Here is a 23905-nt window from a genome sequence, read left to right as displayed (position 1 = left end):
CAGCATGCATGCGCACGCATATATTCTACTTTGGGCACTTGATGCTGAAAAGGTTTGCCAACACTGCCCTAGGCCTTTTTCTGATATTAAATAATTCCTGTAATTAATGGGTGCCATCTAGTGGTACTCTAAATTTCTGCAGCCCGGATTGTGGAATGTAGAGAGGTACTGGTAGGTCAGTTTACAGAATGTATATAATTTTGTATTCATTAAACATGTCTTTAGCACAGTAAAGTACATTGTAAGGCTAATTTGAAATTGGGGATTTAACATTATTTTAGTTGCAGTCTTTTTCCCGCATTTTACATTACTCATTATCTGTCAAAATCCTGCTACCGTAATTGAGGATTGCTGGTACCTGCAGTTACCTAAAATGCATGTATTAATATTCAGTCATCCCAGATGGCATACAGATTCAAAATGTCTAATTTAAAATAGCACTTTATATTGTTTATTGCAAAAGATATGTTCTGTCAGCAAATCCCATTGTAATTTTCTTCAATCTGATAATAGCTGCTAAGTATTAACTGCAAACCAATCAGTGATATCACAACAGACCAGGTTAGCTAGAAATTCTAAAAGCTATATACTGCCACACAAAGAGTTTGGGGAAAATTATTCTAGTCTGTGTGGGATTCTTACTTTCATCCACTGTTTGGGAATGCAACCTAGATCCATTCATGCAACACAAGCATAAGACTAATTACAAAGTCAGCGAAGATTATAAAAAGATCACCCAAAAGGTCAATGTACTAACTAAATTGAACAAAAGCACAGCTAATAGGGAAGCAGCAAAGCAATAGACAGACATATCACTTCAGCTTTCTGAACCAACATCTTTCACCGCTACATTGTCAGATCAATATCAATACCAATACTCCTCTATTCATCTGAATCATGGACCTTTACAAAAGCTCAACTACAAAAATTGGAGGTGTTCCAAATGCGATGCCTACGCACCATAAGCGGGCTCAGTCTACATGATCGGAAAACAAATGACTATATACGGAAACTGTGCCTGAACCAACCAACCATCGAAACACTTGTAAGGCGCAACCGAATGCGATGGGCAGGGCACGTTTGGAGAATGAACAGCAAATCCTGGCCCAAAATAACCATTGAAGCACCAAAAACCTGGAAGGTGCATAAGAACGCCCCACGGAAAACATGGATGAAGCTGATTGAAGAAGACCTCTCGTGAATCCATTTTACCATACGAGATGGCAAAACTGCCGCTCAAAATCGCAAACAATGGGTGGCGATGGTTCGGGATGCATGCGACTCTACAGCGAAGGGACTGGCGATGCCGTACCGACGCTAAAGACTTAAGTCAAGTAAGTCAATTGTCAGATCTATTTCAAGGTTGTGTGTAGTCACCAGTTCTGATCAGTGTGCGCTATTTGCACGGCGGGACCTTGGTATGTTGTAAAGGTAAAAGTTCTCCTCGCACATATGAGCTAGTCATTCCAAACTGTGGGGGGGGGGCAGCGCTATCCAAAGACATCTCCATGGTCATGTGGCCGGCATGATTAAACGCTGAAGGCGCACGGAACGCTATTACTTTCCCATCAAAGATGGTCCCTATTTTTCTACTTGCATTTTTACATGCTTTCAAACAGCTAGGTTGGCGGAACAAGTAACGGGACCTCACTCTCTTACACAGGGATAGGAATTCGAACCGAACTGCCAACCTTTCTGATTGACAAGCCACTGAGCCACGTCGTCCCCTGTTGCTCCAGCCTCCAAATCCTCTGCCAATCCCCACCTCCACCCCCCAATCTGCTGCTACAGGAAGCTGGGCAGCAGGTAAGGTAAAGGTTCCCCTCCCACATATGTGCTAGTAGTTCCCGACTCTAGGAGGCAGTGCTCATCTCCGTTTCAAAGACGCCTCCGTGGTCATGTGGCCAAAGTCATGTACCTTCCCACCAAAGGTGGTCCCTATTTTTCTACTTGCATTTTCACATGCTTTCGAATTGATAGGTTGGCAGCAGGGAGCCATGTTTATTTCTACATCATTTTTGATCGACACTGGCGAAGCCCAGTGGGTCAAAATTTAGCATATAATCAGTTTGTGTTGAACAAATGCAGGTAACCGGGCTAATAAAACAAACCATGGATTACCGTTCCCGGAGCCGAGATCGCTCACGGATCGCATCTTTTAAATTATTATTTTGTTTTTAAAATGCAACGCCAAACTCTACTCAATCTCCAGGAGATCTCGGTCTTTTAAAAAAAAAACGGCGTCCCGTCCCCTCCCGCCCCCCCCCCCAAAAAAACCCCACTCGGCGCGGCCACTTCACCTGCATGGTAAAGAAATCCGAGGTCAGCGATTAAAAAAGCAAACACGGGCCGGTTCACGCCCTTTCCTTTTTTCCTCTTCCGGGTCAGAACATCACGAGGAGAGGGGAGGAGGGAGGGGCGGTCGTCGGGCCAGCGATGGCGGCTCCAGAGCAACCGGAGGCTGAGGTACGTTCGCCAGGTTCGCACGTGCTGCGCCCGCGGGAGCTTGTTGTGGAAAAGGTGGCGGTGGCGGCTGTGCCCGCCCGCGGGGCGTGCCTTCATTTGAGAACCTCCGAGACTAATAGGTAGAGACGCGAAATGAGAAGAGGGGGTCGCCAGGGAGTTTGGGTTTTTTGGCGGAGGCGAAGGGCGCCGCTGGAAGTAGCCGCTCCGGTGTTGCAGAGCGAGGGAGGGAGGGTGCAGCGAGGGGTGCATTTCCCAGGAACCGGTGACAGCGCCGGACCTGGTGAATGGTGAGGCTGTTGCACACCTGTTGCACGGAGAAGGTCTGCGGATGTGGTCCGTTTAAAAAAGAATAAAAACAATCCAGTTTCCAGCTTTAAAAGCTTTTTGTAAGACACGATTGTGATGCCGTTACAGTTCCGCAACGGAACGCAACTGTTATTTTGATACTGCGCCTGTAGAGGAAGTGTTAAGTTAGACAACGTTTTCAGCCTAATTTGGGTAACGAAGGATCAGCGGTCGGTAAACCAGCTGGAGATGTCCCAAAGGTGCTTTTTGAAGAGGCAACTGGAGCACCTTTGGGACAACCGTGACCTGGATGACTTAGAATCTCCATAGACATTATCTGCAGATGTTCTCCTATCAAAATCAGAAACTGTCACCTCTAATCGCCCATCTTCCCAGGGTCTTGCTCTCCGTAGTATATCACTCACTTGGCTCCAGCTCTTATTAGCTAAATAGTTGTATGTAACTTTACTTGGATAGCCCACTAATGGAATAGAATTTACTTTCAAGTGAGTTTTGTCTATGTCTCAGTTTACTACTGCTAAGAAGATGGGGAAAATGGACCTTGAATAAAATTGTCTTATTTAAACCAGTATGTCTTGAGAAAAGGTTAGCATGAGAAACATTTGCTTGATGCTGTTGGCTGTCATTAGATCATCTTCTGTCACTTGTAATGTGTCATTTCATGGAACATGCTTGCTTCTTCTGCCACTTGTAAACATATTGTTTCATGGAACATGCTTGCTGGAAACCTGTTTGCAGCAAAAATATTTAATATGGTTGACTTTATTAGAATTTTACACATTATTATTGAAATGATTTTCCAAAGCAATAGAAACCATTACTTACCACATTACCATATTAGCCAATTAAATATACCAAGAGCTAGCCTGTTACAGACAAAGATTAGAGAAATTTGGGTTCTCGTCCAACCTTACCTGTGGAAATGTTTTTGTTTTCAGTCAAATCTGTTTAAGCCTCTAATCTGTGTGAAATTTTCCAAAACCAACAATTCTCTTGTATATTCCCCAAAAAATACAAATCCAATTTATAGCTAAACTGTTTTTAAAGGATATTCACTCATTAATTTCACTTGCCAGTCCGGAAGTTCTTGATCTTTAAAGAAAGCCAAAGAATTAAAAAGTCCAAAATGATTAAGAGATGAGCCCTTTAAGAGTCCATATAGGCAAATTTAATGCTATAAGCACAATGGAATTCTGTGATTCTGAGCTGATTAACAAGTTGCAAAGACACAGTTCCTGTCTCCTCCCCCCAAAAAATGCAGCTGTGTGGGCAATCTATCTTTAACTTAGCCATCTAATTCCTGCAGTTGGAACACAATGTGTTCCATTCTCTTCACTTCACCATATACAAATAAAAAGGTAGATTAAAAAAAGAAATAATACATGGTCATGAATGCTCAGGATTCCTCATGCAGTACACTACCTACTGTCTTTGTCAAATTTTCTAAGATTTAATTGTAGATACTATTTTCAATACCATTTCATTTCTAGGTTGATGAATTTTTCACATTTTTTTAATCCAGCAATTTACCTGTGACTTTTTGTTAGATCTGTCAGAATTATTCTATAAAGCGGAAGAAAAAAGTGTAGTTAAATAGCAATAGCACTTAGATTTATATACTGCTTCATAGTGCTTTACTAGACACTAACCGCTTGGAGAGCACTACATAGTACTCTCTAAGCAGTTTACATAGTCAACATGTTGCCCCCAACAATCTGGGTCCTCCTTTTACCAAATACATACCAAATAGCTTTTTAATGATTGAAAAAAAATACATGGGCATATTTCTTTTCCAAAGGCCCAGATTGTTGGGGGCAATATGTTGACTCTGTAAACCGCTTAGAGAGGGCTGTAAAGCACTGTAAAGCGGTATATACGTAAGTGCTATTGCTAATGATTTTTTTTAAAAAATTTGCAGATAGAGGAGGCTGGACAGGTGTTCCTTTTGATGAAGAAGGACTATCGAATTTCACGTAATGTGCGACTAGCCTGGTTTCTTGGTCGTTTGCATCAGGTTATCTGCTCAATGTCTGAATCTGAATTGGTGAGTAAATTTTATTGCAAAGCTTCTAGACATTTGTTTGTAATGTGAGAGAAGAAGAAAAGGGCTAGTTCTTGTGGTTTGTGGAAGAGTAATTCATGTACGGAATTCTGTGATTTCTTTCAATTTTTGCTTTTAGCTTTGTCTCTATTTTATTTTTTTGTTTTGTTGAAGGTAAAGTCAGACAGTGAGTTAGATATTCTCAGCATCCTGCCAAACAGCTGGCAACCTGATGAGCCTTTACAAGCTAAGCCGTACCTCCTAGTGCCTTCAACACATGTCACTTTCCTTGCACACCGGTACCGTTTTGTGATTGAACTGGATTTGAGTCCATCTACAGGGATTGTAGTAAGTATATTAATCTCTCCAAATTGTAATTTGAGTTTCTCCATCCTTTTTCTTTGGTTGAGAGTGCTTCCTGTTCAGAACTCTAAAATACATCCCCTATGAAGAGAAACCTGCCTACTAGCTCCTATTTTTTTAAAATCTACCTTACATTTATGGAGATGTTTAATCTGCATATGTTCACTGGTGAAAATTATTATGAGTTCTGAATATTTAAAATGTAAAATTCTTAAGGCATACTTCCAGTGAGTGGAGATAATTAGCTCTGAGGTAAATTATGGAAAACTTGCATATCCTCTCTTTTTTTTTCCAGGATGATTCTCCTGGGGAGATAATTTTTGATGAAGTGTTCTATGCTCTCTCAAGGTGTTTAGGAGGATTGTTAAAACCCTTTAGAATCCCAGGTTCTGATATTTTATTTCAACCTGAGATTTTCATCACTATTCAAGCATATTCTTCTATCATTAGCTTACAGATGCATCAGGTAATTCTTATATCTTCAGTTTTGAGATGTTTAGGTGAAATGCTTAAACTGTTTAGAATTAAAATGACTTGTTGCCAATGAATAAAGTGATGGACTGTAATCTGCAGTATTTTAAAATGGGCTAGGTAGCTGAATTATTTGTAGGCATTTTGGACTTCATTTTCCATAATCTGTAACATTGACATGTTTTATGAAAAACATAGTCTAAAACATTCGATGCCAGGCTGTCTATCTGTGTTGTAAAGAACATTTGTTGACTAGAACATATTGCACGTAGATACATCTTCTGCCTAACCCTTTTTTATGCAGTTGGTTTGATCAGCAAGAAAGGTGACTATTGACTCAGGCAAACTTTACATCTTTGGTCTAATTATATCAAACATAGATGTAATTTATGTTTTTGAAAATAAAAATATTTATTGTTTAACATAAAATGTGAGTTCTTTGTGTTGGAATACTTGTGCAAAATAGCAAAAAAAATGAAACCCAAACCATGTTTTGTATGAATATAATCTGTTTGAATCTGCTTTTAAAAAATGTTCTTTGTTAGTGAACTGATATACTTCCCTTTTTAAATTTTCTTGGGTTTCGTTGGTATAGCATTTGCAGGATTTCATTGCCAAATAAAACACACACATTTTTTTTCCCCATGGCCCAGGTGCTATTCCAAGGTTGCCTGTCGAATGGAACAAAGACAGAAACCTTTTTGAATCAGGTTTATACACAGTTGTGCGCCTTTGAAAACAAAGTGGCTGAGATGCTCCAACACCAATATGAAGCCAAAACTCAGGTAAGAAGCCATAGTAATTGTTTTGTTCTTGAATGAATGGGAAATTTCTTCATATTCTTTCATGTTGTGGTCTTTTTCTGTTTTTCCCAGCAGTCCATGCTAGGACCTTCCCCTGGGGGGCATGGAGGGACAATTGTTTCTACACAGAGGGATTTTGTTGAGGCTGACTTAATTTGGTTTACAAAAATGGTTTTGCGATATATTCTAATTAATTTGCTTGCCTATCCACGGCAAATTGATCAGCTAAAAAGGAAAGGCAAGAAAACAAACATAAATTCAGACTCAAATTAGAAATGTATAATTAATAAATAATCTATTATAAATAGTATAATATACTATATTATATACAAAATAGTATAGTAAAATGTATAATTATACATTTATAATTATACATTATATAAATTGAGACATTATCTTTATTCCTATTCCTATTCTATTTTATTCTATTCTAGAGTCTCTTATGCTAATTATAAGCCTATAGTGTACAGATGACATGTTCAGCTTTAGATATTTGCAAAAAGCAATACTGGGGTACTATGTTTAATAGGCTGTGAATATATTGAAACACTGTAGAATATTAAATCTTTTATGACTTATGTAAATTGTCTTAATTATGAAAAAGAAACTGGCTTTAATTATTTCAATACTTTATTGGAATATAAAACTTGAAGGTACCTGGAGTGGAAGACAATGTGCTTTGTATGCCCTGGAATGTGGAGATAATAATTATTAGTACTGAATGTTAGTTTCTAAAAGTATTATCTGAAAGGGCAAGACACATGAACGTTAGAAGGACCCTAATAACTCAAATCGAGGGCATATTTGGAGCTCTAAAATAGAGATTTATTGTCTTATTACCCTGATTATTATCCTGATAGGGGGAAGCTCTTTCACTTTTGTTGAGGATCAGAATAATTCTATTCTTGCTTCAGATGACTCCTATCTGGTAGATAATGGAGCAATAGAAACAGTGCTCTAGAATAAGTTAGTTGAATGGGTATTTTTGGAGGCATGTCCTATAGGACAGTGATGGTGAACCTTTTTCTTATGGTGTGCCAAAATTGCAGGCACACTATTGTGCGTGTGCACATGCCCACTCAATTTCCCCCCCACCTGCACATGCACACGCGAGACACCCCACCTCCCCAGGCTCTGGGATCGTTCCCGAACTTCCAGTTGGCCCTTTGGGGGCGTTTTTTGCCCTCCCCAGCCTCCGGAGGCTTTCTTGAAGCCTGGGGAGGGAGAAAAACGGTCTCCCCTGGCCCTCTGGAGGAGCGAAAATCAGCTGGCACGCTGGAGTTGATGGCTGGCATGCCACCAAATATGGTTCTGCGTGCCATAGGTTTACCATCACGGCTATAGGATGTTGAATCAAAAATATTTTTGAAGGCACTACATTTTGCTACCTTAGCAAATTGATTTTTTTTAAAACTAAAGTTTCTTTTTCAAGTTTCTGTAGCATGTCTACTTTTGTGAGAATGAATGAGAAACATAATATGGGTAGTCATAGTTTAGCAACAGCAATTGGGACCTCTGTCATTAAATGAAGTAGTTGCTGAGTGAAAAATTGTGTGACTGCAACTGTGCTTGTGATTTACTTCAGCTTTAGTTTACAGCATCAGAAGGATATGGTCTCAAACAGCTGGCAGAGCCCATATAGTGAGGAAGGTTTCAAGAATTTGACTTGCAAAGAAGCTGGCTGAAAGGGCAAATCTGCTTTTTCCCAACTCCGTCTCCCTTTGGAATACTCACCCCAGGGGCAGGATAATTAGCAAGAAGGAAATTAATGTTTGAGTTTACATTAATTGGTGAGGTAGGGATTGTAAAAATAAGTAGGTGCACAATGGAGAATGCACATTGAAAAGAATGTGCTAGTGCCCAGCTGTTCTCACTGGAGAGTTACAAACTACTTAGACAAAATAGCCTTCATTGTGAAATTGATTTATATTTGTCAGAATGGGGCAGCAGGCTGAGCCAGCCAGGGAATCTAACCAACTAGAGTCACAGCTGAGTTTGTTAATTTGCACTGGGAAGAAAAGCAGCTCAGGAAGAGAGAACTTATTTGGGCAATGTATCTGTGAGAAGAGGGGAAAATGGCTCAGTCACAGGCAACACGTACTAACTTAGTGGCAAATGTGTGACTAAAAGATGCTGCGAAGGTTGTAAATGCAGGCATTGGTTGCAAAATTACTTTTACATCATTGTTGTAATTTGCACATGGTTGCTGTTTGAAGCAGTCACTAAATGAGGACTACTAGTACCTTCATTCTTAAAGTGGATAGGAACTTGGTGAAAGAAAGCTGGGTTTCTTGGCCTATACACAAGTATTTATTCTTTCCTGCTGATTGTTGTTCTGTATTGTTGATTTTCCTTTGCAATTTCTAGAGCATTTTCCCATACTTGTTTAGAAAGCTGAAAACTTTTCTCAGCAAAGGATCAGTAACAGTGAACGGGAGTCAGTTGCTTGATGGAGATGAGCTCAGATAGGAACTATAACAGTAGCTAACAAAAGTTGATGACTCTAGCATTTCCTAATTGAAATCCTACTATAATTGTTCTGTTGCTTTTTCCTGACATTTTAGTTTCAAAAGGTATGATTTTATTAATATTTATATTTGGCGATATTATTTTTAGGTAATTTCTTAGTGTAAAGGCACTTTGGCTGTCTTAACTTCAGGCTGTGCTCCAGGCAAAATTGTGCTCAGGCGAGCTTTCCTCTTGGGAATAGTATACTATAAAATTTTGTCTCAATGTTCTTAGTGCTAAACAAAATAAACGGAAATAGATGCTGCTGAAAACTAGCTGTACAATATAAATACATACCAAATCCAGCTACTAATTTTTTTTTTAAGTGAAAATGTTATTCATTGTACAGCAGACAAGGTTATTGAAGAAAACAAGCAAAGTCTGGGGAAGTTCTGAAACAGTGATCAGTTCAGAGGAAACCAGCTTTAGCCACCTAAAATCTATTGAAGGCAAGAAGCCTGGTTTAGTGAAAAAATCAAGCTACTCAAGGTAATATACCATATTGCAATTACAAAGCAACAGAGTTAGGACAATCAGGAGAAAAAGGAGAATTGAAAACTATTTCAGCTGATGAAAAATCTAGTGAGAAAATACGCTTCTCATTTAATGCTACCCTGTTTTGTATCCATTCACAAATAAGAGGGTAATGAAACATTTTCTGACCACTATAGACACTTACAACCAAATTTGTCTGCCTGATAAGCACAAGCTGGGTGAAGTAATGCTGGAAAAGATGTACAAGAGACCTTTATCTAAATGAGATGGCAGCAACTAATAATCTTTGCAACACATTTGTGTGTCGTATGTTTGCTTAGTAGTCATTTGACTTCAAATTTAGGGAACACAGTGGTTGCTAAATGAGAGGATGTGTATAATTTTGATTAGTGATATTATGACAGATTAAAATAGCAAACCTCTACGTAACAAGACAAATTAGGACAACAGAAGTATTTTAAGTAAATTTTAAGCCACCGAGCCCCAACTATTCTAAACGCTAGCATTAATTGTAACTTCATAAATAGAAAAACCAATAAAGGCTCACCAAGCCTGGGAAAATCCAAAAAGCTGTTAGATTGTTTGAAGTATGGAAAGATCTTAGATCAAATGTGCTTGGTCCAGAAATATATTTCTTCAAAAGATACCCTGCCCTAGTATCTTGATTTCTAAATTTGAAGTTTTATTCAGGAAAATATGGGAAGCTGAAATCTTGTCAAAAACATAAAAAATGGTGGTTTCCAACACAAGAAAGAAAAACCAAACATAACCTCATAGTTATTTCTCTGCTGGGTGCTAAATCGGATACAAAACTATTGAAAAATATTTTTCAATTGTCATTTGAAAGTGGTAAACAAACTAGAAAATCAAGTTGGATTTAGAGCTACGTGTGTAGTTGCACTGATCAAGTAACTATTAGCATTGCAGTTTAAATTTTGTCAAGAAATTTATATAGTATTTATTCAAAGTAACAGTTGATAGCATGCACTATGACAGCATCTTGGGTCAAGCTTCTAGCATATGGAACTATACCTAAAATACGCTGAAGGTTTTTTTTAAAAAATCATGCTGCAAACTGTTAGATTGAATGACAACATATGGAATCCACAGTCAAGATTTCTCTATTAAAACTGAATTCTATTAGGGTGGTATCTCTTTTTGCTACTTTTATTCAATATACAGATGGATTATATTTTGGGAAAACTTGTTGCCTGGAAAGGCTGGTAGCACTCTTATGTATTAATCCAGTTCAATAATTACAAATTTAACCCCTATTGATAATACAATCATCCTAGCCAACACTTGAGAACTACAAGAAAGTATTAGTTGCGGTCTATATATATGAAGGCAAACTGTTGCACAGGAAGGGGTCACCATTGAGAAGATCTGGTCCTGCTCTTCTGATCAGGTTCTGCTGATGAAACTCTATAGCGGACAGGATCCTCTGTCCTAGTTTTTACTGAAAAGCCGGACCTTGAGTTTTAAAGGCTTAAAGATAATAACTAGCATCTCAAATTATCCTTGGAAATTGACAGATAGGTGAAGACATGTTACGTAAGTAAAACTAGATGTACCCATCATTATTTAGACCAGTGTTTTTCAACCTTTTTTGTGCAAAGGCACACTTTTTTCATGAAAAAAATCACGAGGCACACCACCATTAGAAAATGTTAAAAAAATTTAACTCTGTGCCTATATTGACTATATATAAAGTAATTTTCCCACGGCACACCTTACGCTATGTCACGGCACACTAGTGTGCCGCGGCACAGTGGTTGAAAAACACTGATTTAGACTATTGAATGCTGATCAGGTTTAAGTTGTTCAGATAATCTTCAAGGGCAGCCTCAGGTAGAGCCCCATGTAGAGAGAATTCCAGTAGTCTAGTTGTATTTATATGAACCAATGAATCAGTGAAAACTGACTTTTGAGAGGAATTAATAATTTTAAAAAGGCTTAAGATACCTGTAATGAAAAAAAAAAATCTGAGGTATAGTTAATAGTTTCTTCTGTTCTTGCAGGCGGACTTGTCATCCCTTAACCAGGAGCATGTTTGCGACACTCAGGAAATGCCAGGGAAGAAGTTGGGGGTTTCAATGGTTACAGCTGATGTTGGACTTGTCAGTATGATTCGACAGGGAATTTTGGCATTGCAGCTTCTTCCTTCCAATTCCACTGCAGGTAAGTGGGATCTTTTTAAAAACTGTTTCAGAGTCCATCTCTTTTGTTTAGTTAGATAAAGGGAAACAATGAAGGGAAATTAAGTTAGACTTGTGTACTCTTGTCTGGATCAGTTCTGTTAAATTTATATCATATCTTTCTTCCAAGAGCAGCAGAATATATAGCTTACTCTTCTGTTTTTCCTCTGTAGTAATAACTACGGCATTTGCAACATTGCAAGGTTTTGCTTTGCTTCTCTGAGCCTAGAAGTAAATTAACTCCAATATAGGGAATTGTTGAGTTCTTTGTTTAGGAATGCCTGTTGAGGTTTTTCTATAGTTTCCAATCACCTATGACAAGCCTTTTGCTCTGAGCACAGTACAGATTATAACTGCAATGATCTAATTGTGAATGAATAACATATTAACAAAATTGGAAAGGACCTTGGAAGTCTTCTAGTCTTATTCCTGCTTAAGCAGGAAACACTACATTATTCTGGACAAATGACTGTCCAGTTTCTTCTTGAAAACATCCAGTGATGAAACATCCATAACTTTTGGAGGCAAGCCGTTTCACTGATTATTCTCACTGTCAGGAAATTTCTCTTTGTAGTTATTGTAGATGTTCTGTGTAAAAGTAATAAAACTACGGTTGTAATATTATAAAATGCATGCTGGAAATCAGTAGAATTGGGGAAGAAACCTACTGCGAATAATTCTTTCAGTGCCATCAGCCCTATTTAATTGCAAAAGGGTTTTGCAATTAATAATAGGATCTAATTTAGAATATAACGATTACAGTAGACCAACAAGTTGTGTTTTTTTAATTTTAAATTGGCCTTGTCATCAGTTTTGTTTAATATGTATCTTGTTAGACATTCAGGAAAAGGGCCATTACTGTTTTCTACTTAGTTATTTTATCTCAGCACTGTTACTTGCAAATCTCTCTCAGAGCTTAATTCTTGCCTTCCATGATGGAATGTTCACTCATGTCTATTTAGTGCTGATAGTTGTTGTTGTTATTTGAAGGGATCATTGTGATCACAGATGGTGTCACCAGTGTGCCAGATGTAGCAGTCTGTGAGACTCTGCTCAATCAACTACGCAGTGGGACTGTGGCCTGCTCTTTTATTCAGGTGCTGTTGAAAGTACATGGGCTGTGGGCGCATGATTGCATATTTGTGAATGTACTGTAGTTAGGACTATCCTAATACTAAAGACAGAAGCCATCTACCTCTAATGGCAATATGAAACCTAGTGCTTGCTTATTAAATGTACAGTGGAACCTTGGGTCACGGACGCTTCTGACCACGACCAAATTGGGTGCCAACCAAATAATTCGCTAAATGTTTCACTCTGTTCACAAGCACATCCTTGGGTGGCAATCTATCACAGCCGCAGCGATTTTCCCTGCTGCAGCGATTTCCCCTTCTGCAAATATTTTGTGTATGTGCACATGCGCAGTCAGTCTTGCTTCCAGTCATGACCAAATTAGGTACTGACCGAAGTCCTGGAACGGATTATGGTCATAACTGGAGATTCCACTGTATTGACCTTTTCAGTATTTGGTTATAACAGAAGGAGAAATTATTTATGATGATACCAGGAGTCTAGTTATAGTACTTAGTTCAATGAACAAATGCTGATTCATGGTTTGATCATTAAGGCTGCAATCCACAGTTACTTAACCAGGAGTAGTTCCTGTTAAATTTAGTAGATCTTAACTTCTGAGTTGATATCTGCAGAAGTGCACATAATGCTTTTGAATTTAAACAGTGAAATAGCTCAAGGCATATAGTTTGTTCACATGTGTGTATTTAATTTGCATGTGTATGTGATACGTGTACAGTATATTCATGTATATGCATTATTTGATTGAAGCTTCAATTTTTTATCAGTTAGAGATAAGGTATGCATTTAGATTTATGCAAATATATAAATCCATTGGAACCTTTGCACATTTCAGTGGCAGGGCAATTTCATGCAGCAATTCACATTAGAGGAAAAATACTGATGGTAAGACTTGCTTCTCTTTTTCATGTTTTTCTGGTTTAGAGACCAGAAACAAAGGTGCTTTTTCAAGAGGCAACTGGACTTTCTGATTTTTCTTTGAAGACCTTTCGCTTCTCATCCAAGAAGCTTCTTCAGCTCTGACTTCTTAGATGAGAAGTGAAACGTCAAAGAAAACTTCAAAGAAAAAACAGTAAGTCCAGTTGTGTTTTGAAAAAGCACCTTTGGGACAACCATGACCTGGATGACTGAGAATCTCCATAGACATTTAGAAACCAGAGTAAAAGTATGCTATATCTAGAAATATTTTCTGTCACTACAACTACAGCATTGAAGATATCCATAATTTCTAAATTGAAATAGAACTAAGTTCAACATAAGAGAGGGAACCTGTTCTTCACAAAGTTATTGTTGCTTCTGTGCATTCTTTTTCTGTCTTGTAGGTGGGAGGAGTCTATTCTTATGACTGCAGTTTTGGTCATGTTCCTAATGTTGAGCTCATGAAATTCATTGCAATGGCGACATTTGGCACATACCTTTCCACATGTCCTGAAGTTGAGCCTTCTAGTTTAGACATGAACGTCTACCATAAAGCTTTTCTCCCGTATTCCTTTCTGCGCAGTGGGGAATCCTTGAATCCTGAATATTACTGTGGTAAGCTTACCTTCCGTGGACTTAGATGCAGTTTCTCAGTCTTATCTACCCTATCTTCACCTGTGCCAAGAAGACAAGAATCCTGGGTCAGATTGAAATGTGGGACTAAACAGTAGTCCATTTTGCCAATGTTAGTGAATAATGGGTTTTGCAAGAGGGAAATAGATGGGTCTCTATAATTCTATGAGCGCTTCACCTTTCAAGTTTTGAAACCTCTATTAACCAAAGCTAAATAAAAATGGTAGTTAACTATAAACAGATTGAAGGAATTCATTTTTCTCTTTAGATGCTTTGAGGGTTGTAGTGATTTGCCTGGCCTTCATTATTGCTGCAAGTGATGAGGTGCAGGATGAGGAAAAATAATGCTATATTTACTGTTTACACAGCTACATTTGTCACCCATGTGCAAAGGGACATAATAAAATGCTTGAATTCCTGCATTGAGATTCCTGAAGTGGCTCATGGTCTCATAGGAGGAAGAAATAGTTCGTGGAATAGATCAGTTTGGAAATAACACTTGCATGGTGTTTGCTCTCATTGCAGTGTCCCAGCACAGATTATTCAATGAACATCTTGTTTCTGCAAGCAGCAACCCAGCCCTTGCCTTGAGGCGAAAGAAGCATGCAGAAAAGGAGGTCCATGCTGATCTTATTAGTATAGTCTCTGTGCGGCTACGAGAAGGCTATAGTATCCGTGAGGTCAATATTACAAAAGGTGATTGTTCAGTGTTTTCTTAGTCTATTTTGGGCAGTATATGTTGTCAATTGTGATCAGGGACATGCATTATATTCCTTCTGGGAGCTGCACTTTTCACAAAATGGTTTCTAAGACCTATAAGGGATGGCTGGCAACACACTAGAAGTCATTGAAGGAGGTAAGGTTGAAAATAACTGTTCTTTTTTGGGACAGAATTTTTTTAATGCAAATTAGGGGGTGTGACAGAGGCTTCAAGCATCCAACACCCCCAAAAAACAAAGTCTAGAAAGAATCATGTGATCTGAAATCAATGAAGCTGAATTTCACAGTATTAAGCATTCTGAAGGTTGTAGAAATATTGCTGGGGGATGATCCTACTTCTAATCTTGAATATAATTTGTTTGTTGAGTAGCTTTTAGAATTATGTCTGTAAAATTTTTGTCAAATTCCATCTCATCTGGGAACTCCCAGTTAATTTATTTTAACAAGCTGCTAACTAAAAAATTACTGTGAATACGAGCAGTGCTTTGAGTTCTATAAAAGAATAGTGGGATAAAAATGTGTCAAAACAATGTTTTGCTTTATGGGACTGACTGCCAAATGCATATTTTGTTTCTGAATGCTTGGGGTGCCTGATTCATGCTTAACATATGTGAGTAGAGTAGGCAAAATTCCATCATCTTGTTCAACAAATGGCAATTAGTGGGATTCTGCATAAGAGCAGTATTTGTTTGTTAATATAGTGTCCTGTTTATTGGTAGCTGGATCAGTTACTGTAATGAGTTGTAATTGTTAAAAGCCCATTGTTGATCTGCATTTCTTTAAATATAGTTATAAATGTGTAACATAAAAAATGAGAAATATTGTTTTATCTACTTTTCATTTTAAAAAATCACAGTGGATCAAGATGGCAAGCAAAATAGAACATTAACTTCACTAATATTGAAATTGTTCCTTTAATTGGTTTAAAAAAATAACTTTGCCATTGCTATGCTTCCCATCCTAGAAAATATTAATGGGGTGTTTTCAGAAAAGCATTTCATAAATATTAACTAGTATTGTAACTCTAGTTTCTGAAATCAATTAAAGCTAGAAATATGGAGTGTATTCCTGCAGTGTCTTCTCTGGCTCTTCCAACATGACCATTCAGTGGGGCAATAACATTCAGAACAACCAAGATAAATCAGTAAGAGAGACATCAAACACAGAAATAAGTAACATAATGTAAAAATTAATCTGGCATATAGACGTGCTGATTTTGGCAGAAACTGTGTTTTAGTATTTTATAAAGGCAGACTTTGTAAGGGGGGGGCGCTAGTGCTCTTCTATTAAAACACATTCCTAATTCCTCTTGCACATTTACAGGTGGTACTCAACTGGAAGTGAAGCTCATCTTGCTATGGAAGCACAATATGAGAATTGAGTATTTGGCAGTGGCCCCCTGGCCCCTCGATCCTTTGAAACGTAGCACATGGGTGGAAGTGACTATGGAGGGCAGCTATGACATTTTGCACGACATCAGCTGCACTGTACGGAAGCCCATCACCAGCCTCTATCGCACCACTGTGATACGCCGCTTCTGGAACACCCTGCAAAGGTGAAGATTTCCTTGGTGTGCCCTTTCAGTGGGGCTTCCCCCTCCCCCCAGGGCTATGGGCAATGTGGAACACTGCCCTTTAATTTGTTTAAATGTTTTAGTCCCAATAAGGAATGTTAACGTGAACAATGTTTATAAATTAGGAACTCTTGTTGATCTTGATTGTTTTCCTCATTTCTATTAGGATATTAGAAAGAGCTTCATTGTTAGGCAAAAAATATCTGTTTGCTTCTAGAGAAACCTCTTTAATGGGAGTGAGGGATTGTTTTAAACACATCCATTTCTAATCATCTATATATATAAAAATGGCTGTGTGTGTGTGTATTCCAGCATAACTCTAGAACACCTTGAGCAATTTCAAGCAAACTTGGTACACAGATGAGTTACTCTTTGGAAAAAAATAGTGTGGGAGTAAGACACCCCTAACACCCCTCGGGGAGTGTGTTCTGTTAAGATACAGCCTGTTGTGCCTTCAAATGGCTTCTACTGTACTGCCGTGAAATGGATTCTACTGTATAGCACAGTGCAATTGCCAACTTCAGAGTACTCCACAAGAGGGCTCCCTCTGGTAAGGGGGAAAATCCAACATTAGAAATTGCATTTGGTCCGGACATTTTCCCCCTATAAATAAATATCCAGGCAATGCTGGGATATCGGCTATTAGAATATAAATTGTGACTTAAAGATCCTTGAGGGGGATTTTTGTTGTTCATTTTTCAGTATCAACCAAACTGACCAGATGCTGGTTCATCTGCAGTCATTTGACAGCGTCCCAGAGCATTTCACCATTCCTGAAAGCACTCGAAATGGAGTGCCACTGTTCTATATTCCTCCAGGATCTACTACACCGGTACATTATTTGTATATTACTAGCCAATTTGCAGTAAGATCAAGCAAGAAGTAATATATAAGTAGCTGCCTTTTTAGCAACCTTTATCTAAGTTGCTGCCTAAGTTACTGCATTCCTTTTTCTGTCTTAGAGGGTTTAAAACTTGCTTTATATTTATCTCTCTTAATATCTCAAGTTAGTAAGGTAAGGCATTTGGTTGTGTGATTTGATGAGGGAAGGATGAAGGAGAAAAGGCAATTACATTTCAAATATATGCTGCGTATCTCAATTCTGTATTTTCAGCTCTGCTTTCTCACTTCTGGAGGAAACAGTATATGCTGTTACAGTAATAATTAAATAAGGGTGCTCAGATTCTTGATTATTTGGAATCATACCTTGACAGCAAAAGGTTAGAAGCAAGAGGTTCAGCATACTTGCTGTTACCTTAAGTTAATGTAGCCAAATGTTGCAGTAAGAGCAGCTATGCTAAATTAACACGCCAAACAAATATTCTATGTATCACTTATATATTCTGCTGTTTGTGCTGTTCATTAGAGCAGTGTTTTTCAACCACTGTGCCGCGGTACACTAGTGTGCCGTGACATAGTGTAAGGTGTGCCGTGGGAGAATTACTTTATATATAGTCAATATAGGCACAGAGTTAAAATTTTTTAACATTTTCTAATGGTGGTGTGCCTCGTGATTTTTTTCATAAAAAAAGTGTGCCTTTGCACAAAAAAGGTTGAAAAACACTGCATTAGAGCTATCATGACTGGTTATTGTACGCCATTTGTTAAAATGAGAGAAATGAGATTATACAGTTTACATTCTTTTTTTTTAATAATGGGTGGACTTCAACTCCTACAATTTCCCAACCAGCAGAGTTGTATAATCTCAGAAACAAATAAATTGCAACTATTAAGATACTAATAACAATAAAAGTTAAATATAGGCTATAGCAGTGTTTCTCAACCCTGGCCAGTTTAAGATGGGTGGACTTCAACTCCCAGAATTCCCAAGCCAGCAGAGCTAAATACAAGTAGTCCTTGACTTATGATCACAAAGGAGCCCCAAATTTCTGTTGTTAAGTGAGACATTTGTTTTGCCCCATTTTACCACCTTTCTTCCCATAGTTGTTAAGTGAATCACTGCAGTTGATAAGTTAGTTAATACGGTGGTTAAGGGAAACTGGCTTCCCCATTGACTTTGCTTGCCAGAAGGTTGCAAAAGGTGATCACATGAACCCGAGACACTGCGACCATCATAAGTATGAACCAGTTGCCAAGTATCCAAATGTTGATCACATGGTTATGGGGTTGCTACAAAGATAAGAGTGAAAAATGGTCATAAATCATAAATTTCAGTGTCGTCGTAACTTTGAACAGCCACTAAATGAACGGTTGTAAGTTGAAAACTACCTGTAACTGCCTAATACGTTTTTTTTCTAAAATGTTGAAACAACCAGTTGCACAGATGCAAACAGATTCATGAAATATGGTTTCTGCCATTTCCAGGTCCTGTCCTTGCAGCACAGTAGCTCAGACTCCAGTCACTCACAGTTTGCAGCCTACTGGAAACCCATCCTGTCGATGGATGCCAATCTCTGGCAGAGGTGGTTGCACATGCACCGCATTGTTATTCTGCTGGAACATGACATGTACGTGCAAGAAAACATACACGTATCATGGCACGGTATTTTAACATTTCAAGGTTTCAGAGCTTACCAGCCATTGTGTTGTTATTGATGGCTGAGAGACAACAGAGGTTGAGAAATAAGGTCTTGCATGTGAACTTTTCCTAGGGTAGGGATAATGGGGGATAATGATGATACCCGAATAATAGGCACTAACTAACTGTTTGATCTGTTTGATAGGCCAGTCCCAAAGCATTTACACACCCCCGGCAACAATGGTCGTTACAGCACCATCCAGTGTCGCATTTCCCATTCAGCTCTGACTTCTTTGCTGCGTGACTGGAGTAGTTTTGTGCTGGTAGAAGGCTACTCTTATGTCAAGCTCATGCACAGGTGAGGGAATTCAGGGGCAAAGGGGAGAAAGAGCTGATCCGTTGAAGGCCATGAAGATATACTATCCAATGGGGATAAAAGGTTTTTGCATAAGTTTGAGCCAGTCACGGTGAGTAAATAACTCTTAAGAGGAAAAGCTCATTGAGCATTTCATACTCATTCATTAGTACAGATAGTCCTACAAACCATGACTGAGCCCAAAATTTCTGTGGCTAAATAAGACATTTGTTAAGTGAGTTTTGCCCCATTTTACCACCTTTCTTGCCACAGTTGTTAAGTGAATCATTGCATTTATTCCCAAAACAAAAGCCCCTGGTTTCAGTTATACTTTAATCTTTAAATTCTTCTGAAGTAGTGCATGTATTTGTGTCCAAAAACTCTTGGCTTTTTTTTTACACAAATATATCCAACAAATATGATAAAATGTCCCTTCACTTATTCTTGGTACCACAATAAATTTATTCAACTTGCTATTTCTTTCTTGTTCTGTAGCTCTGAAGATCTGCCTCCTTTTTCATTTTACGTGGTGAGAATTATTTCTAAGGCTCCCTGCATGGTTCTGAGGCTGGGTTTCCCCATTGGGACACTTGCAAAACTCAGGAATAAAGTGAGTGCTTGATAAGTTTGCTTGAAAAATATTTGAACAATATTTAGAATTGCAAAAAATACACAGCTAAAATGTGCTTGGTGGATGTTAGCCTTGGAATAAAGTTTTAGGATTGCCAAGAAGCATGTTTTGCATCTGTATTTTTAGGTTGCATACAAAAACGTGAGTCACATTACAGGCTTCTCTTCCAGACCTTGAATAGCATTTAGGAATCACTACCTGAAGGTAGCTGGATGGATCACTTTTCCCATGATAAAATTTTACAAAGCAAATAATTTCTAATTAGAATGTGTTAGGAAGAAACGGGATTTGGCTTTTTAGATCAGCTTTAAGGTAAATCAGTTCCATAAGAAATGTCCTTATGGCACTGATGAGTTTATTAACAAAACATTTAAGGCATTGTTGTTGACAAGAACAGGCTCGCTCTTCTGGGCTAAATCTGGGACTGAATATGGCTACATATTTTTATTATTCAATATATGCATTTTTCTCATTTTTATAACATTCAAACTACAATTTAACTTTTTAAAAGCAAAATTAAGTTCATAACATAATGAAAGCCTAGACAATAAATACATTGACATGTTATAAAAATTAAGCGAGTAACATTGTAATGCACTAAAATATGTGGTAAAATGTTGGAATGCAGGAGAACGTGTCCTACAAAGGAGTTCAGAGTCTGCAAAAGTTGCTGTCCTTATATGTGGTGCCAATTCCTTATATAAACATGATTTCTTCCTATCTACTTACCTTTCAACAGATAGTAGAAGAACTGAGAGACTGTATCCTTCAGTTACGTTTCCCCCACAGAGTACAGAGCAAAGAGGCAACTCCAAAAGTAAAGCGAAAGGTCCTTGGCAGCAGTTCTCCATCAAAATCATCTTGTTTGCCTATGGCCCAGCCACCCCTCTCAGACAGACCTTGCCTTATAGTATTGCATAAACCTCTGGAAAAACTCCTTATCAGGTATTATGTATGGAACATATGTACATGTGCACTTACTTATATCCCTATGGGCAGAAGATTAATTCCCAGAGATGCAGTTGCTTTAGCCTAGTTGCTGTTTTCCAGACCACTTCGGCTATAGTTTTTGTATTCTTTTATCCAATGGACAATGGATGGCTGTGGGTAATGGGAATGTCTTGGAAACTTGCTTGGTTCAAAAAAAAAAAGTTTGTGAGCTTTCTCTGTACCTTGACCTTAATTCATTCACATAAATGTATCTCAAGATATTATTGAATTATATACAGCATGCACTGCAAATAGACTACTTAACATGTCTCCAGATTCATAAAATGTATTTGGGGTACAACATTTCCTTGTACACATGGCGTGCAAATCTGGATTCAAGCATGCATGGAGAGAGACATTTTGTTTTCTCCGCATAGTCTTTTTGATTCTTGAATCTTAGAAAGTTAATACTTTTTTATTTTAAAATAAAAAGGAGGAGAATATGCAAGAAGAGGCAGGGACAGATAGTTTAATTTATGACCATAACAAACCAGTAAATCATTTTCTGGTCATGATAGTTAGAGATACTGGGAATAATTCTGAAACATCCAGCTCACAAGTTTTGCACAGGTAGTGTATTGAGCTTACAATGAGAAATTCAACTCCATGGTTACCTGTTGTCTCAATCCTTCTTTCTCATTCTCAGATATGAAAAGCTGCCCTCTGATTACCATGTTCCATGTCTTTTACCCTTGGAGAATCCTCCCATGTCAGGTCCACTTACTATGGTGGCCAACCGCACAGCTTCCTCTACCCTGGCCTCCTTATCTCGCTATTTTTATCATCAACGCTGGATCTGGTGTGTACAATCAGGGCTGGTCCCGGCAGTGCCCATCACAGCTGTGGCCCAACTACTGTCCACTCTCACTGAGTAAGTACCTATTTGGTCTTCAGATATGTTGGAATCTACAAATAGGGGAGCTGTAAAAGTTAGATCATTAAAATTAATGATCACAATTGAGCCCAAAATCTATATTGCTAAGTGAGAAATTTGTTAAGTGAGTTTTGCCCCAATTTACAACTTTTATTGTCCCATTTGCTAAATGAATCACTGCAGTTGATAAATTAGTATCCTGGTTGTTAAGTGAATCTGGCTTCCCCATTAATTTTGCTTGTCAGAATGTGGTAAAAAGATGGTTACATGATCCTGGGACATTGCAACCATCATAAATGTGAGTCAGTTGTCACACATCCGAAATGTGACCATGGAGGTGCTGCAATGGTCATAAGTCTGAAAAATGGTCATGTCACTTTTTTCAGTGCTGTTGTAACCTTGAACAATCACTAAGTGAATGGTTGTAAGTCAAGAACTGCCTGCATAAGAGTTAAAAGTGGGAAGGGGTGTGTGTTGCATTTTCTCTGTGGGAAAAGAACATTGTGCTGGGTAAACAAAATTTTCTTGTCTCATGGGAGACCAGGATGTAAAATAGCCTTGTAATTTATTCTTCTCTTTGAAATGATGCAGGATACGCTTGTCCGAAGGCTTCCATTTTGCTTCCAGTGGTGAAGGGATTGTCAGTATGGTCCAAGAATTACCTATGAAGGTAAATCCTGATGCTTGTTTTCTTTTGTTATCTTCTGTGGTGCCACATTGTCCTGTTCACGAGGAAATTGGTAATAGCAGGGTGCATAGAAATATGGTATATGTGTCTTTGAGTCAGTGTTGACTCCTGGTGACTTCCTGGACAAGTCCATGCAGTTTTCTTGGTGAGATTTCAGAAATTATTTACGATTGGCGTCTTCCTAGGGTTGAGAGAGAGAGTGACTGGCCCTTTGTTTTTTCTCCATGGTCTCTCATCTAAAAAAGGCATTTTATGGCAAATTGACACTGCTTCTCCTCCAGTCTTGGAACCTCATTGTGCTAGGAGAGAAGTGGCAAAAGAGCACAACAAATTTACAGTAACTTTTTTTTCCACAGAGTGACTCCACAAGAGTGAGTGGCAATGAGAAGCACACCTGCATTGTTCAATATGTGATATTCCCGCCACATGCTACATCTACCAAAGACAGGTAAGAAAAGAAGTCCTGATCCTAAAAGAAAGACACAAGGAATAGAGTTACCCAGGTTCTTTTGTAGCCACTGTAAGAATGTGCCTGACTAGAAGGCTTCCAAAGAGTAGCTAACTATACCAGGGGTGTCAAACTGGTGGCCTGCAGACCGGATGCGTCACATGCAGGCCATGCCCACTCCAGCTCTGTGAATGGGGAAAAACGTCACAATATGTCACGTGACAGCAATGTGACGTGGCAAGTTTGACGTCTGTGAACTATACCAACCAATAGCTTTTATGCAAAGGAGTCTTTGGTGTACACAAGATTCTCCACCTCCTCAGAAAGATAACACTGACTTGAAGATCCCATGGTTCTTTATTTGTTGTTTTTATTTAATATAAGACAGTGCTGACTTACAGAATTAATATTACCATATAATCCTTGTAATAAATAAATGATATTTAGGTGCTCAAATAATCCATTCTGAAACCAGTAAATGTCTATGAGTATATCATAAAATATAAACTTGATAATATTCACATACTGTATTAGTTTTTATTCTATTGATCAATAAGATGCCCTTTTTGTTGCAAATCTGAGGTTTTGGTATTTATAATTTTATCCACATTACTGTACCAAGTTGTGTTCGCTTGTTATGTGCTTTTCTGAATTTCAGACTCTGGATCACCCCATTTCTCTCCAAAATGAGCAGAAATGAATACCTATTTCTTTGTACTTATGGACGAGCACTCCATAGGCCTCCTGAGCTTGAAGTGTACCTTTGGGTAATCTTTGCCAAAGACCCACAGCTGTGTTTCTCTAGAACCTGAAATTAATCAATGTGCTTTAAAAATGATATCATCATTGAATT

At 38.3% G+C, this 23905-nt stretch overlaps 2 protein-coding genes across 6 annotated transcripts in view; one reads left to right on the top strand and one right to left on the bottom strand.

Moving 5' to 3' along the window:
• Positions 1-2429, bottom strand: part of MED8 (mediator complex subunit 8) — a 34432-nt gene extending 32003 nt beyond the window's left edge. Inside the window, exon 1 of the mRNA XM_087719831.1 lies at positions 2301-2429. Within this exon, the coding sequence (XP_087575957.1) occupies positions 2301-2306 (6 nt within the window). The 5' untranslated portion in view covers positions 2307-2429. The remainder of the gene's footprint in view (positions 1-2300) is intronic.
• SZT2 (SZT2 subunit of KICSTOR complex) overlaps positions 2405-23905 on the top strand; it is a 99897-nt gene continuing 78396 nt past the window's right edge. For 4 of the 5 annotated variants that reach the window (XM_087719827.1, XM_087719829.1, XM_087719828.1 and 1 more), the window contains exons 1-18: positions 2405-2466; positions 4691-4816; positions 4988-5161; positions 5472-5642; positions 6301-6432; positions 11475-11634; positions 12642-12748; positions 14066-14276; positions 14820-14990; positions 16338-16569; positions 17290-17419; positions 18913-19055; positions 19272-19424; positions 19917-20031; positions 20792-20997; positions 21689-21913; positions 22508-22586; positions 22961-23052. In XM_087719827.1, the coding sequence (XP_087575953.1) occupies positions 2437-2466; positions 4691-4816; positions 4988-5161; positions 5472-5642; positions 6301-6432; positions 11475-11634; positions 12642-12748; positions 14066-14276; positions 14820-14990; positions 16338-16569; positions 17290-17419; positions 18913-19055; positions 19272-19424; positions 19917-20031; positions 20792-20997; positions 21689-21913; positions 22508-22586; positions 22961-23052 (2657 nt within the window). In that variant the 5' untranslated portion in view covers positions 2405-2436. Of the gene's footprint in view, positions 2467-4690; positions 4817-4987; positions 5162-5471; positions 5643-6300; positions 6433-11474; positions 11635-12641; positions 12749-14065; positions 14277-14819; positions 14991-16337; positions 16570-17289; positions 17420-18912; positions 19056-19271; positions 19425-19916; positions 20032-20791; positions 20998-21688; positions 21914-22507; positions 22587-22960; positions 23053-23905 lie in introns of those variants that run through there. The other variant, XM_087719830.1, reaches the window with a different exon arrangement.

The sequence above is a fragment of the Thamnophis sirtalis genome, unplaced genomic scaffold (genome assembly GCF_051295495.1).
Source record: "Thamnophis sirtalis isolate CommonGarterSnake01/CBP01778 unplaced genomic scaffold, rThaSir2_p1.2 scaffold_7, whole genome shotgun sequence".
Taxonomy (NCBI): domain Eukaryota; kingdom Metazoa; phylum Chordata; class Lepidosauria; order Squamata; family Natricidae; genus Thamnophis; species Thamnophis sirtalis.
This window is presented reverse-complemented; position numbering and strand designations above follow the sequence as displayed.